The sequence below is a fragment of the Heteronotia binoei genome, chromosome 10, assembly GCF_032191835.1.
Source record: "Heteronotia binoei isolate CCM8104 ecotype False Entrance Well chromosome 10, APGP_CSIRO_Hbin_v1, whole genome shotgun sequence".
Taxonomy (NCBI): domain Eukaryota; kingdom Metazoa; phylum Chordata; class Lepidosauria; order Squamata; family Gekkonidae; genus Heteronotia; species Heteronotia binoei.
The window spans coordinates 71,329,407-71,344,963 of NC_083232.1; the positions used below are offsets into that span (position 1 = coordinate 71,329,407).

The following is a 15,557-nucleotide window of genomic DNA, read 5'->3' on the forward strand; positions in this document are numbered from 1 at the left end:
CTATGGCATTGCATGTACCCTAGTGAGATCCCTGTCCTCCCCAAACTCCTCCCCCAAATCTCCAGGAGTTTCACAACATGGAGCTAGCAACCCTACCCCTCCATACCCCACTGCTGGGTAGGGGGGATCTGACAACCCTAGGAAAGAGAGTGCCTGAAATGATGTCAAAGAGTCTGCTGTACCGTTTCCCGTGCTTATTCTGTAAAAGCAGCCAGTTATTTTTATAGATATGTGTGCTCTTATAATTTAAAAAAACACAGAAAGGCACAATGCTTTGGATGATCTTTTTATACTGCAAGAGAATAATCCTATTTAATGTATTCTCCCCCTTTTCTGGTGGTGGATCATGTTGGATTCTTTGCTTCTGTACAACCAGGAATCTCTATCAATGTAGCGGAGTGCACTAGGCTAATAACGCAGCAATGCTTTGTGAGTGCATTAGCAGACTTACAAAGTTCCATAGAGCCAGTGGTCAGATTTAAAACTAATAAGAGTTCTTTATCATATGGAACTCCGTTCTAGACAGTATAGATGAGAGAGAGAGAGAGAACGTATTCTAGGAAGAGAGCCCCCGCATTCATTGTTCAAAAGCAGAGAGCAATGAGCTCCTTCTTTGTGTTTGTGAGAGAGAGGAAGTGTGAGGTCAGAAGAGAGGAATTGCTCCCCAAGAATGTATCAGTTGCCACATCAAAGGGACAGAGGCAGAAGCATAAACAGGAAGGATGCCCCACAGTTTGCCTATCTTTCTGACTCTCTTTTATCCTCCTCTGGAGGCTGAGACCAAAAGACAGCACCAAGGCCTTCTCTTCCAATGGATTAAAGGGAGGTAACTGGATAGTTCGATAGATCTAAGCGGGCAGCCGTGTTGGTCTGAAGCAGCTGAACAAAGCAGGAGTCAAGTCGCACCTTTAAGACCAACCCATTTTTATTTAGAACATAAGCTTTCGTGTGGTCTTAAGCACACTTCATCAGACAAGGAATTATCAGACCCTGGATTCCTCGTCTGGTGAAGTGTGCTTAAGAGCACACGAAAGCTTACGTTCTAAATAAAAATTGGTTGGTCTTAAAGGTGCAACTTGACTCCTGGATAGTTCGACGTCTTCCTAAATCCTAGGCCTGACTAGTCTCCCGAAAAGGGATATCTGTGACAATATTCCATTGCATTTATTCTATTTCTCCCCCTGTGGAAACGAAATGCTAGAAATTGGTCTCATAGCATTCACCAAAAACTGACCCTGAAACTTCTGTCTCAAACATCTTTGAATGCGATGTGTTGGAGCGCTGTCAAGTTGATGTGTTGGAGTTGTTTTCTCATGCGCACAGGTTAAAAAAAATAGCCATCTTAGAGTCCTTAAGGCAATGAACAGTTAAGAATGATACAATTAAAAAAAACCCATCAATATTAAATCAACAGTTAAGGATTTGGATATTTGTTACAGGATTAAATTAGCAGCATCAAAGATGCTACTCTTGGTTTTAAAAAATGAGTTATATATTTCTCAATGGTAAAAATTTGGGTTTTTTTCTCCTTGTATTAGCTATGAATTCTTTGATCCTGTGCTGAGAGATAAAATTAAGTTCCTTTCTCTCAATCAGATGGTTCCAAAGGAGAATCTTCAGTATGGTGGACTTGTTTAACAGTTTACGAATTTTGGAGGGATGCAGATTGGCCTTCTCACTTACAGAGTGAGAAGTGGCAAAACTTTTCCACATACCCTTAGACAGAGGCTCTTCTAGAACAATACTTGTATATTTTATCCAATAGCATTCCAATAAAATCACAGAAGGCATATTTTCTTCTCTCTGTTTTTATACAAAGTAATAATAATAACAAAGAAATCAAAATTTTGTATGATCTCTTTATCAGAGTAAGCAAATTGAAATAGAAAAGGGAGTGGTTGAAGAAGAAAAGGCAAAGCCAAAAGGGAGGAGCCATATGTAAGGGGTGTGGCTAGAAACAAAAAAGGTGTATCAAAGAGAAAAGGAGGTCCAGTTATACTCTATCATCCAAAGCCCAAGTAAACATGAAGCTGGCCCTGGTAAAAATACCTTGCAAGCAGGAAGACACAGACTCAAGGGTTTAAGAGATATGAATTAAATGGTCTTCTATTCTAAAAATGGTCTTCTATTCTAAAAAAAACCCACTATGGAATACATACTGGAAAAGCCAATTAAATACATCAGTGGAAAGGCAAGGAAATAGGAAGAATTCACACACACACAACAAGAGTTACATGAAAGAGCATTAGATACAAGAATAGGGTATCAATGATCTTTGCTAAGGTCATGTTACTAGTCCTTAGTAGAAGACATAGTGTTCAGTGAAGAAATAAACTTTAATTTTAGCTTATGATTGTTGTTGCTCCCCAATACACTTCTGACCCCTTAGTTAAAGCTCACAGTCTAAAAAATTAAATACTGACTCACATGTTATGGAGTAACAGAAGAGAAAAAGCTAAAGGCATGAGGGAAAGGACCACAAACTGTATCAAGATAACCTTCAACATGCTTTCTTTTTTCACCATCACCTGAAGGCAAAGGGCTTTCCAAAGCTCAGTTCCTGATTCATCTGGAGCTCTAGGCCTTGGTTGTGACGACATTATGACCTTATGTGAGTGGTGCTTAACAAGATATAGATCCCAAATGGTTGGGGGAAGTCCCACCTGAAGCAACAAGTCTGTTCTGCTCTTTTTAGTAAAAAGGTTTTTTTAAAAAAAGTAGTCCCCTATGCAAGCACCAGTCGTTTTTGACTCTGGGGTGACGTTGCTTTCACAACATTTTCACAGCAGACTTTTTACAGGATTGCCTTCCCTTTGCCTTCCCCAGTCATCTACACTTTCCCTCCAGCAAGCTGGGTAATCATTTTACCAACTTTGGAAGGATGGAAGGCTGACTCAACCTTGAGCCGGTTAATTGAACCAGTTTCCACTGGGATCGAACTCAGGTCATGAGCAGAGGCTCCGACTGCAGTACTGCAGCTTTACCACTCTGCGCCATGGGGCTCTTTTTAGTACTGATTTCTAAATTATGTAAACAGTTAATATAGTTCAACTTATGCTATACTGCATCCTGGATCCTGAAAGTTATTCATAAAGAAGATGACACTAGTGAGATAGAGTGAGGTAGTGGTCCCCGTGGCCAGGTGACGCCCCAGGCGGCCACCTACCTGGCCTACTCCCACGTGCCGGCCCTGTACACTACTCATGATGGGATGCTACTTGCGCACAACCTATCTTAGCCAATCATTTTTCCTCTCAGTCAATCATTTTTCATCTACTCCTTTCCTGCCTGTGAGTTAGTAATGCCGCTTACTGAACAATGCTATCAATAAGATGATCTCATCAGAGTGCCTATTTGACAACTCTCATCTCTAACTGAACTTGTTGGGGAGGCAGGAGAGTTTGGTGTTTGTTCAAAATTAAAGGTATTGGAAATTTATTTGCTGGTTTAATTTACGTTTTCACTAGTTAATCAGGTTTGTTGTGAGATTAGGTTACAGTAATAGTTATGGAGAGGTTTTTCTTTAGCTTTGCTTGATATATCTCATTTGTTTGTGCTTAGATAAATCATTTCAGGATTATATAGACAGAATTTCCTTTGCATTTTATTGATGTATTGTATTTGTTCTTAGTTAGGGGAATATGTACACTAGGTTAGATCTATGCTACATTTAATCTGGTTTCTTCAATACCTGGGGAAACCCATCTACCAGGTAGGTAATGAGACAGAACAATATTTTTAAATTAATCTCCTTAGTATTCATAGCAAGAGAAGCTTTTATGCAGGGAGAGATGGACCAAATTGAGACACATTGGGCAGAGGAGACTTAGTGAGGACCTCATGATCAGTGCCAAACTTCATCCAGGCCCTGCCAGACCTATTACTGTTCCGTATAGGCTTGCCGGTTCCCTCCACCGCTGTTGCAGGGGGCTGTTTTTTCATGCGCACAAGGGATGCTCTAGGATTCACAATAAACTTTGAGGTAAGGATGGAAAGATTAATGTAAAATGGAGAGAGCCAGTAGAACTTTGGGTTTAAACCACGGCAGAAAAGTCCCCAGACAAAGATTCTTTCACATCACTCAAATGCAGGGCTTTTTTTTTTTTTTAGCATAAACGCACAGGAATGCCATTCCAGCTGGCCTGGCATCAGGGGGTGTGGCCTGATATGCAAATGAGTTCCTGCTGGGCTTTTTCTACAATATGGTACCATAGAGTTTCATCGCAATTCCTACAGCATCCCCGGCTCAATGACATCACTTCTGGGTGACATCATCATGCTGGGGATGGCGTACAGTGATGGGGCTCTTCGGGGGTGGGGATTTCCCCAGCAGCCTGCTCCCTGCTGGAGGGTTGGAGCCCTTCAGCAACTACAGGTTCCATCTTGGCACTCCCAGTTCCACTCCCCCTCCCAACAAGATAGCACCACCACCAGGTTTTTGACACCATCTGTTTTGGGGACTGTAAAATTCTATGGTTTTATTTACTCTGGGTTTATTGTTTGTAATTATAATCCTGTTGTTAACCACACTAAGCCCAGCTATCAGGAAGGGCAGTTAAAAATCCAAATAAATAAAAAACTTTAAGTGTGTGGTGTTTAATCTGATATACATCCTAGAGGATAGGGATCAGTGTAGCAGAGTCCTGACTCAAGCAACTATTCAGTTCTGCTCTTTCTAATACTGATTTCTAAGCTATGGAAAGAGCTGATAAAGTTCATCTTATGTTATTCTGCATCCTGAAACCTGTAAGTTATTCATAAAGAATGTTACAGATTTGGAATTGCCCGCACAAGACCCAATAAAGACAGAAAGGGCAAGGGAGGAGTTATAGTTTTCCTTACAGAAATAAGTCCCTCTGGAAGAAATGGCTATTTCAGAAGGCAGACTCTATGAAGCCATGCTGAGTTCCCCAGACTTTCTTCTTTTCAGGCTGCAGCCTCAAATATCCAGGAATTTACCATCCTGCAATCAGCAAACCTAGTTTTAATTTGAGCGGGACTTTTTGGGTAGAAAAAGTCCAGCAGGAACTCATTTGCATATTAGGCCACACCCTCTGGTGCCAAGCCAGCCAAAACTGTGTTCCTGTGCGTTTATGCTCAAAAAAAGCCCTGCATTTGAGTGATGTGAGGAAATCTTTGTCTGGGGGCTTTTCTGCCAAGGTTTAAAACCCAAAGTTCTACCAGCTCTCTCCATTTTACATTGATTTTTCCATCCTTACCTCAAAGTTTTTTCTGAAACTCTGAGATGACAATAACTCAAGCTATAGTCTTCCAGCATAATCAAGTAATGAAGGGACTAAGAGTGAGAACTTTGTTGGTGTTAAAAATCAAATCAGCGCTCAGTCAACTAAGGTCTCTGTGTCTTCTGAGTCACCAGCAGGGAAACCCTGGCAACACCTTGAGAAAGAAAGAATATCTCTTTGCTCTGCTTCCTTGTTGCCAAGTAAAAAAATATAATGAGGCCTATTATCTCCTCATGAATCTTTGAATATTGTGCAATATAACACAAAGCCAGGAAGGCGACCTGAACGGACTCCAAAGGAAAATCCTTGAGTCTGCCTGTTGCCTGATTTAATTGGACAAATGTCACAACAGAGCTCAAGGCATCAATAAAGTTTCTATGCAGTAGGTCTGCTTCTCAGACCATTCTAAATGTGCAAAGCAGAAAGACAGGTTGTTTCTAAACAGGCCAAAATGGTTTAGCATTGGAGCTCATTTTCACTTAACAGTTAGCAACACTGTACAAATGGAGTTGCCAGGTCCCCTATAGCCACTGGCAGGGGATGAGGGGTTGCCAGATCCAGTCCTTGAAAAAGTCCTGGAGATTTGAGGGTGGAGCTTGGGGAGGGCAGGGACCTCAGTGGAGTACAATGCCACAGAGTCTACCCTACAGAGCACTCATTTCCTCCAGGGGAACTGAGCTCTGTAGTCTGGAGATGCTGTAATGCCGAGAAATCCCCAGGTTCCACCTGGAGGCTGGCATCCCCATTTTACAAACCAGACAGATGGACCCAGAGTTACTACTTTTGTAATTCTAAAGAACTGAACTGAGAACTTAAATTAGTCAATGGTTTCAGTAGGTGTTATGTATTTACATACTGTTTTGTGACTAAGCTTGTTTCTGCCCTTCAAGATCCTAATGCCTAAACCACGATAGGCCGTTCATGTTGAATCGGCCAATCAGGGCCCCAGGCATTCAACAACTTTATGCAAAACATAGGATCCTGGAGACACCGATAAGGTGGTTTCCCACCAACCAAATGGTGTGTTTGGTGCATGTATGTGTTCTCTCTGTTCCCCAGTCCTGATGTGAAATAAAATAGAGTTGCATCTACCCACGGCTGAACTCAAATTCTTCACTACACAACAGTGGAAAACACAATTTCAGATGTAATCATTTAGGGATGGGCACTGACCAAAATGGTGATTCTGTTTGGGGTCCACGGTGGTCCATGGACCAAACTCCAAACTGAAGCAGACTCACAGACTAAACCAGTCCAGCAAGTTTAGAATGTGATAGAACCAGGGGGGGATCTCCCTTCCCCCTTTCTCCTGACTGTGGCTTGGGAAGGGACTTTATTTAGCCCTCCAGTTTTGCTTCCCCCCCCCCCCACTTCAAAGTGGCACAAAGCAAAACCAAAGGGCTAAATGACTGCCAGCCATTTAATCCTTTAGCTTTGCTCCCTGCCACTTCTAAGGGGGAGTAAAACCAAAGGGTTAAATATATGGGGGTGAAGTGCCTCCCAGAGGGCATTTCACCCCCTTCTTTCTGCTGGCCCAGCTGTCTCAGGCTCCTTGGTGCAGTCCATTTAAAGGGGTGGCACAAGAGAGTCAGAGGCAGCTAAGCCAGCAGAGAGAGAGAGCAAACAGCCCCAAAGAACTAAACAGAAAAATCTGAAGTTCTGTAAATGTTCAGGGGGAGGGGGGGGGGAATCTTCCCTGAACACTGCTTCTCAAGCACCAAACTGGCCCAAGTTTGACCAAGATTTTGGTTCGTAAGCCGGTACATGCCCATCCTTAGGAAGCCTCCCCCCCTTTTTAACAGGAATGAAATTCTCAGCCCAAGGGATCCAAAGGATCCTCCGAATATCAAGCAAAGCATCACAAAAGCAATTATTTATTTATTATTTTCTATTTATAACCTGCCCTTCCCTCAGAGAGTTCTGGGTGGGGGAATTAATGGGGCAATAGTAAACTGAGTTACACCCTTCTAAACCCATGAATTTAGAAGGGTGCAACTTGGTTTAGGATGGTACAGTAAAGGTCTCATGTGCAGAGTGAACACAGGTAAGCATGAATTGCTGGATTAGCAAGTTTTCCTCTCCTTTCCAAGCTCCTCGTGGGGTGATTTTGTTGTTGTTTACAAACATTACAAATGCATGTGCAATGGTAGCCAACCCGTTCTCCCCCAGCTGGGTTTCCAGCTGCCAAGGATACAGCCAAAGTGTGAGTACCTGCCTCTGTTCCCCTCGCTCCAGCTCCCAGCTCCCCACCTGCCAGTATGTGCAAGCAGAGCCTCTGACTCAGTCCTCTGGATATCAGAATATCACACAAAGTTATACCCTTGGACCAAATTGTTCTAGCAAAAATTATCACCATGCCCATCACGTTTCTCTTACTTTCAGGTCCCAGCACTGTAAGAACGCTGTACATCACATGATTAAGAAACAGATCTGTTGTTGCCTAATTACTACTTCCTGTTGAAATAACCACCAAGTATCCACCCTTTCTGTTCTTTAAAAAGCACTTCGACTGTAATCACGAACACTTTTGCATAGCTGTGGCCAGGATGAGAGGAACGTGTCAAACAAGCGGCTCCAAAAGTTTGTATGTCTCCCTGCTTTTCCTCATCTTTGTCCTTCTTGAATCTGTATCTGGACGGAACCTGACATTTGCAACTTTAGTAAGTAAATGGAAATGAATTGTTTGCTAAGGTCTTTTTTGGATAGTAGGAGTTTTTGCATGGCTTTCCCACACACGTGGGGTACCATTTAGCTATACAAATTAGGACTTTCTCATTGGGTTCTTCTTACCTATAAAAATAAGTTTGTTGAATTTCAGATATTCGAAGTCGTGCTGTGCATTATGTAATATGAGGTAGTTACAACCATAATTCAAGTTCCCATTGAACTCAAGTTCTTTTTCAAGGTTCCTTGGAATTATCATGGTGTTGAATAGGTAGTCTCTCTCTCTCTTAAAGAACAACATGCAGTTTGCGTACAACCTTTATATGAAATTTTAGATGAAATGTGCCACGAGCTCATGTGCTGAAGTGCCTGTCAAAACAAGATCTCTGAAGAGCTGCCATGTTAGTAGAGTGCAGCTTTTAAAAAAAGCAGCCATTTCATCAAATGCATAAGAGGGTGGATGTCTGTACATGTATATGTGCAATGAAGGAAAGACCCATTTTCCCAGGAGAGATTAGTACAGCATCCTCATAGCAGAGAAACAAATACATGAGCCAGTCAATGGAACTCAAAAGCATTGTGCTCTTTGATGGCAATCAATTGGCTTAGGTACTGTGGTCATCTCCTTGATTATCTGTAACCTTTTCTTGAACTCTAAGACTAGTTTTGCATCCACTGTACATCCATTCATATCTACAGCCAGGGTCCAAAATCCACTGCCTTGAGTCAAAAAGAAAGGCGGGGTATGAATATTTTAATAAATAAAAACAATAAAATGTTACTTTAATTAGGCAAAAACAGATTTCAGTGAGGTATCTGACATTTTTTAAACAACTGATCCCATGCCATATCACCAGCTACATTTGGGCATCACTTCAGTTTCAAGTGGGGTCAAGCGAGGTGACATGAGAAATATAACACACACACACACACCCAAAAAAACACCATTGTGCATGACTCTAGGGAAACAGAATGCTACAAGTGCCAGAATGGGGGATGGGTTTAACAAACTGTAATATACAAAACAGTCCACAACAGTGCCAGCCAAAGCAAAGATACACCTTTCTAAAGCCACTGGAGTTAAGGGTTTAACCCTGCTTAGGATATGACTGTTAGTCTTGTTCCAGAAGTTCAGGATTGTGATATTACAGCAAGTCCACAAACTATCAGTTCTTTTATAGTATTGAATACAAAGGGACATCTATAAAAACTCCATCACTACAACACACCCCAAAAGTTAATAGAAACATTTGTACATGTACAGGCATTATTAAAAAAAATTGATAAGAGAGGAGGCATTTTGACTTCCCAGAACAACTCAAAAGGGCATATAAAAATGAAGCAGCAGCTGCCACTATCAGCAAGTAAAGAAAGGTGGAATTAGCATCAGTTTAGCTTCCTGCCCTGCCCCCTCCAATCAACCTGTGCTGGGGCAGAAGAGAGCAGATGGGAGGGTTAGAATTGAGGATGGGAGGAGCCAGAGGTACTGGCCAGGACGGGGGGGGGATTTCCCCTCCTCCATAAGACCTCAATAGATGCCCCATTTTGTCCATGTCTATTTTATTTAATTATTTGTTTGTTTGTTAAATTTATATCCCCCTCCTATGAATAGGGTGACTATCAGCATTTAAAACACACCAATAAAATCAATACAAAGATACAATAATAATCTTTAAAATTTAAAACAGTTAAAAATCTAACTCCATTAAATCTATCCACTAACAGATAGGGTAGGATGTGTGGATGGCAGATGCAGCTGAAATACACCAGTTGCTTGGTGAATCACAATTACCCAAAGGCCACCTGAAAAAGAGCAGCCTTGCATGCCCTGCTGAACCTAGAGAGGTACCGCAAGGCAAGCACCTCTTCAGGCAGCTGGTTCCACTACTGAGAAGGCCCTTGCCCTTGTTGACACAAAATGGACAGTTTGTGAACCAGGATCCTTCAATAAATTCTGAGATGAAGACTGGAAAAGACAGTAAGGTCCCTGCTAGGAGAGGCAGTCCTGAAGGTATGAGGGTCCCAGACTCACTGCTCTGTCCAATCCTACTTCTTTTATTTTAAAAAAATGGTTTATTGAATACATAAAAGATTTTACGGGGGGGAGCAAAAAAAAGAAGGGTTCAGAAGCACAATAAAAAGATGAAATCAATACAAGTTCTATCCAGTACAAAGGGAACATAGGGAAAATAAATAATAACAATATAAATCTAACATACAATGATCTAATTTAAACCACTGGGTGCATATAACAAAAAATTTACAAAAACAGTATGTAATATGCTAAGTATTAAGAATTGAAAAATAGCCATTCTATTAGGCAAAAAAGACATTTTCCCCAAAGAATTCCAAAACCAGGGCCCAAAGTAAATCATAATCAATAGCCAAATCAGTACCATCATCGAAGAAAGGGTTATCCATTGTCTTTCCCATTACGTACCGGTCCTATAACTCATTATACCACATTTCAATTGTAGGGGTATGTGGGGGTTTCCAATTTTTAGCAATTGTCATGCTAGTTATCGCCAACATTGTCACGATTAAAGATTTCTGATCTTTACTCATCAACTTATCTGGCAAGATATCAAAAAAAAGTTTAAAATATACTGGAATGATTAGGTCAAATATAAGTTTTATTTGCTCTACCACTTTTTTTCCAAAAATTTGACATAATTGGACATTCCCATCACATATGATACAGGGAGCCTTTAGTTTTACAATTCCTCCAACAATCTAGACTTGAGACCCTAGAGATTTTACTCCTCGTGACAAATTTTAAATACCAAAGTGAATACATTTTTTAAAAATTGGAGCTGGATACCAATGTTTTTAGTCTTGATGGAAGGGGAGTTCCAGATCATTTCCCAATCACTTCATCTAGCCTTTGAGGTAGCATTAAATTCCATTGTTTAATATAAGAGGATGGATTTGAGCAAAGAGAGTCAATTTAAATAATGATATATTTAAGAAAGCAAACCTTTCTCGCCTTTGCCCTCCTCTTTAAGAAGGATCTCAAATGACGTAAGGTCATATCTAATAGTTTCTTTCCTCTGAAGAGAGTGGACCAAGTTCCAAACTTGAAGGTATTGATACCAATCAATACTAGCTCCTAATTTCTCTTCTGCTTGTTCCTTAGTAATAATATTATTTCCTTGAATCCACTCCACAATTCTATCCCCACGGATGGCTTATGAATTGTGGGAACCAATCTTGGTTGAAAAAGCTACCTACTAGTGAAATACTCGGCACAATCCACTTCCTTAGCTTATCCCATATTCTTAATGAATTTTCCAGGAAGGGATTCACTGATATAGAATATGATCTCTTCTGGCATTTAGACCAGAAATTTCCTCTCAAAGAGAAGGGGATAACATATTCTTGTTCGATACTGATCCAAGCTTCAGCTGGATTAGTCCTAAACATTTTAACTGTTTGAGCAAGGGTAGCCACATAATAGTGATTATTAGATTGGGTATTTTACCTCCCCCCTTCTTAATAGGTCTACACATTGCTGAAAATTTTATCCTCAGCCCAGCATTATTCCAAATAAATCGATTTAAGATTTGTTACCAAGTATTCAAAGTTTTTTCTGATATTTCTATTGGAATAGCCCATAATAAATATAAAAATTTAGGAAGACTAATTCCTACTTTGCCTTGGCTGGTATACCAGCCTTTAGTGGTACTGGGAGAAAGATTTCAGCACAAGAACGTGACAGAATCACAACAAAGCTTGAAGACAACAAAGCTCTTGCATATATTCCAAGAGGAAAGCATGCAAAATGTGTATCTTCAGTGTATTTGCTGCAATAATTTTTTAAATCTCCTAGTAACCAGAGGGCAGGTGCTTCTAATAAGCACACCTCAGAAGAAACGGAGGAGCCTGTCCAATGGCCCCCATAACCACCAATGACAGTTCTGTCTTGGAACACTCGTATTTTAGTTGTCACAAATTCTTCGGGTTGTAATCCTGACGTCTATCCTGGGAGTAAGCCCCAATGAGTAACATGGGACTTATGTATGAATAGACCTGCTTAGGTCTGCTCCCTTTTTCTACAGCTATCTCCCATGCTTATGCAACAGGGACGGTGGCTCAGTGGTAGAGCATCTGCTTGTGAAGCAGAAGGTCCCAGGTTCAATCCCTGGCATCTCCAAAAAAGAGTCCAGGCAAATAGGTGTGAAAAACCTCAGCTTGAGACCCTGGAGAGCCGCTGCCAGTCTGAGAAGACAATACTGACTTTGATGGACCAAAGGTCTGATTCAGTATAAGGCAGCTTCATATGTTCATATATGGCTGCTGAGCTGAAAAGAAAAACCCGTAATAGGTACTGCCTCTTATTTTCTAATGGTAATAACATAGGATGCTAGCAGCCCCCTACTCCCAAATGCACAAATCAAGGCTATGCATTTTTTGTAGCCCTGGGACTTCTGGAGACCTTGCAAAGGTCACTTCATTTATAGGAAACAAACACAAAAAGCAGTAAAAGGAACTTTCCTAGATTACAAACAAACACCTGATATGCTGCCATCATTTCCAGACATCTTCCTAATAACCTTGGGAGCCCATTCTGTGAGGTTAAAAATACAAAACAAAACAAAAAATCCACAGAGCATATATCAACTCCAGGTTTACTATCTTCAATGCAATCATGCTTCAGAAACCTTTGGATGCACGAAGCAAAATTATAAGGGAGAGGGAGGAGCTTGTATGTCAGTGTGCAACTGCCCTGTATTCTGCAAGGAGGGTCAATTGGGTCTCCTCAAGTGGTAGTGCCCTCAGGTTTGAAAAGTGAGACTTGATCATCAACAGAAGCTGGAAGCAAGAACCTGGAACAGGCATGTAATGTGCCCCTTTGGCTGTGGGTTCACAGGTTAGAGGAATCAATCAGGCACCTGTTCTCAGGGCCATTCAGCAGAGACAATCTGGCTCAAAACATCAACTCCAACCACCAGCACCTTCAGCTAACATTCAAAACTGGAAACTGAAACAAGAGCTCTACCCAATAGGACCAAACTAAATCACACAGATATTAGGGGGGAAGAAGACTGTTCTATTACATACATATACAATAAATATACCAGAAGGAACACAGACAAGTCTAGTGAACCCATTTATCCAGCAAACTTCCCCTTCCAGCCCACACTTAAATAGGCTGAGTGGACAGCAGCTCCACATGCTCTGGAAGCAGCACCTGGGACTGGCTTAACAGGAGCCAGAATCCTGCAAAGGATTACATCCACCATGCTCTGGCCCAGAAGGTGAAAAGGAGCATGGGCTGCCAGCCTGGCACTGCACCTTTGCTGGGCTATCTTCACAACCCCTCTTCTTCTCCCACTCTTGCTGGGTGGAAGCATATTCTGGTAGATTTGTGGACTGAGTCCTGGGCTAACGATTAGTTGCACCAGTACCTGAAGGGAAAGAGGGAAGTTCTGGTGGAGTTCCTCCTTCTGCGGGCTCCTGAGGGACATGTTCTGAAGGATCTCCCACTGCAGGTTCCTCAAGGGCCAGTTCTAGAGCAGAAGGGCCAGGATCTGAGTCAGAATCCAGAATCAGCTCTGTGGGGATCATGCCAGCAACATCCTTTCACTTCAGAAATTTATAAGCAGGGACAAACAACAAATTTGTAGGGGAAGAGAAATTACAATGGTGTTGGCAGCTTCTCTGCCACAGTCCCTTTCATGGTATCATCTGCCTACCTCACTCACCTTGCCTCACTGATGTTGGCATTGGCTGTGCCTTTTCCACCTTCCTCAGAACTACTCTGCTTGCTCCATTTGCCCATCCACCCTGTTAGTTTGCCTCACTGGCAGATATGTGAATTTTTTGGTTTCCCTGCCTTGCTCATTTCCCCACTTGCCTGCCCCCTCTGCTCTGTCTGACTGCCCCCCCCCACTCTACTATTCACTCACTCACCCTCTGGTAATATAGAATCATAGAGTTGGAAGGGACCTACAGGGTCATCTAATGCAACCCCCTGCACAATGCAGGAAACTCACTAATACCTCTCCCTAAATTCACAGGATCTTCATTGCTGTCAGATAGCCATCTAGCCTCTATCAAAGATTTCAGGTTTTCACGGCTGGTAACATCATTAGGGTTTGTAGAATCTTTCGGGCTCAAGTGCCATGTTCTACTGGAGAAAGAAAAACTTTCTGGAAGAAAAATTTTCTCTGGTAGAACACGGCACTTGAGCCCGAAAGACTCTACAAACCCTAACATCTAGCCTCTGTTTTAAAACCTCCAAGGAAGGAAAGCCCACCACCTCCTGAGGAAGCCTGTTCCACTGAGGAACCACTCTAATGGTCAGGAAGTTGTTCCTAATGTTGAGCCAGAAACTCTTTTGATTTAATTTCAACCCATTGGTTGTGGTCCTACCTTCTGGGGCAACAGAAAGCAATTCCACACCATCCTCTATATGACAGCCCTTCAAGTACTTGAAGATGGTGATCATATCACCTCTCAGCTGCCTCCTCTCCAGGTTAAACATCCCCAGCTCCTTCAACCTTTCTTCATAGGACTTGTCCAGACCCCTCACCATCTTTGTCGCCCTCCTCTGGACCTATTCCAGCTTGTCTATATCCTTTGTGGTGCCCAAAACTGAACACAATACTCCAGGTGAGGTCTTACTAGAGCAGAGTAAAGCAATACCATCACTTCACATGATCTGGACACTATACTTCTGTTAATACAGCCCAATATTGCATTTGACTTTTTAGCCACCACATCACACTGTTTACTCATGTTCAGCGTACAGTCCACTAAGACCTCTAGATCCTTTTTGCACATACTACGGCTAAGACAAGTCTCCCCCATCCTATAACCATGCATTGGATTTTCCTCCCTAAATGCAGAACTTTACATTTATCCCTGTTAAAATTCATTTGATTGGTTTCAGCCCAGTTTTCCAACCTGTCAAGGTCATCCTGTATCCTGTTTTTGTCTTCTACTGTATGTGCAACCACTCCCAATTTAGTATCATCTGCAAAATTAATAAGCATTCCCTCTACCTTCATCCAAATCATTGATAAAGATGTTGAACAAAACAGGTCCCAGGACAGATCCTTGAGGCACTCCACTTGTCACTCCACTCCAAGAGGATGAGAAACCATTTACAAGCACTCTTTGGGTGCGATCTGTCAACCAGTTACTGATTCACCTAACGGTAACAGGATCCAAATCACATTTTACCAACTTGTCAACAAGGATAGTATGTGGAACCTTATCAAAAGCCTTACTGAAATCAAGATAAACAATGTCTACAGCATTCCCCTGATCCAGCAAGGTAGTCACTTTCTCAAAAAAAGAGATCAGGTTAGTCTGACATGATTTGTTCTTGAGAAAACCATGCTGGCTCTTAGTAATCACAGCCATCCTTTCTAAATGTTCCAGGACTGACTGCTTGATGATTTGTTCTAAAACTTTTCCAGGTATAGATGTCAAGCTGATGGGTCAGTGGTTACCTAGATCCTCCTTTTTCCCCTTATTGAAGATGGGGACAACATTCACCTGCCTCCGATCTTCCGGCACCTCTCCTGTTCTCCAAGAATTCTCAAAACTAATAGTCACATGTAGTGTCATATGATCCTGATTTTTTCACATTTGGGCTCTGTCATATTATTTGTAGAAAGATCTTCCTTCCATGTACATGGC

General features: G+C 41.8%; 1 protein-coding gene and 1 non-coding gene across 3 annotated transcripts in view; both read left to right on the forward strand.

The window, feature by feature from the left end:
• The first annotated feature begins 7,752 nt into the window (after positions 1-7,752).
• The window catches only part of LOC132578669 (prostatic acid phosphatase-like), a 34,618-nt gene continuing 26,813 nt past the window's right edge, over positions 7,753-15,557 (forward strand). For both annotated transcript variants that reach the window (XM_060248892.1, XM_060248891.1), the window contains exon 1: positions 7,753-7,903. In XM_060248892.1, the coding sequence (XP_060104875.1) occupies positions 7,790-7,903 (114 nt within the window). In that variant the 5' untranslated portion in view covers positions 7,753-7,789. The remainder of the gene's footprint in view (positions 7,904-15,557) is intronic.
• TRNAH-GUG (transfer RNA histidin (anticodon GUG)) lies at positions 11,994-12,060 on the forward strand. The gene has a single exon. It is a non-coding gene; the product is annotated as a tRNA-His (tRNA).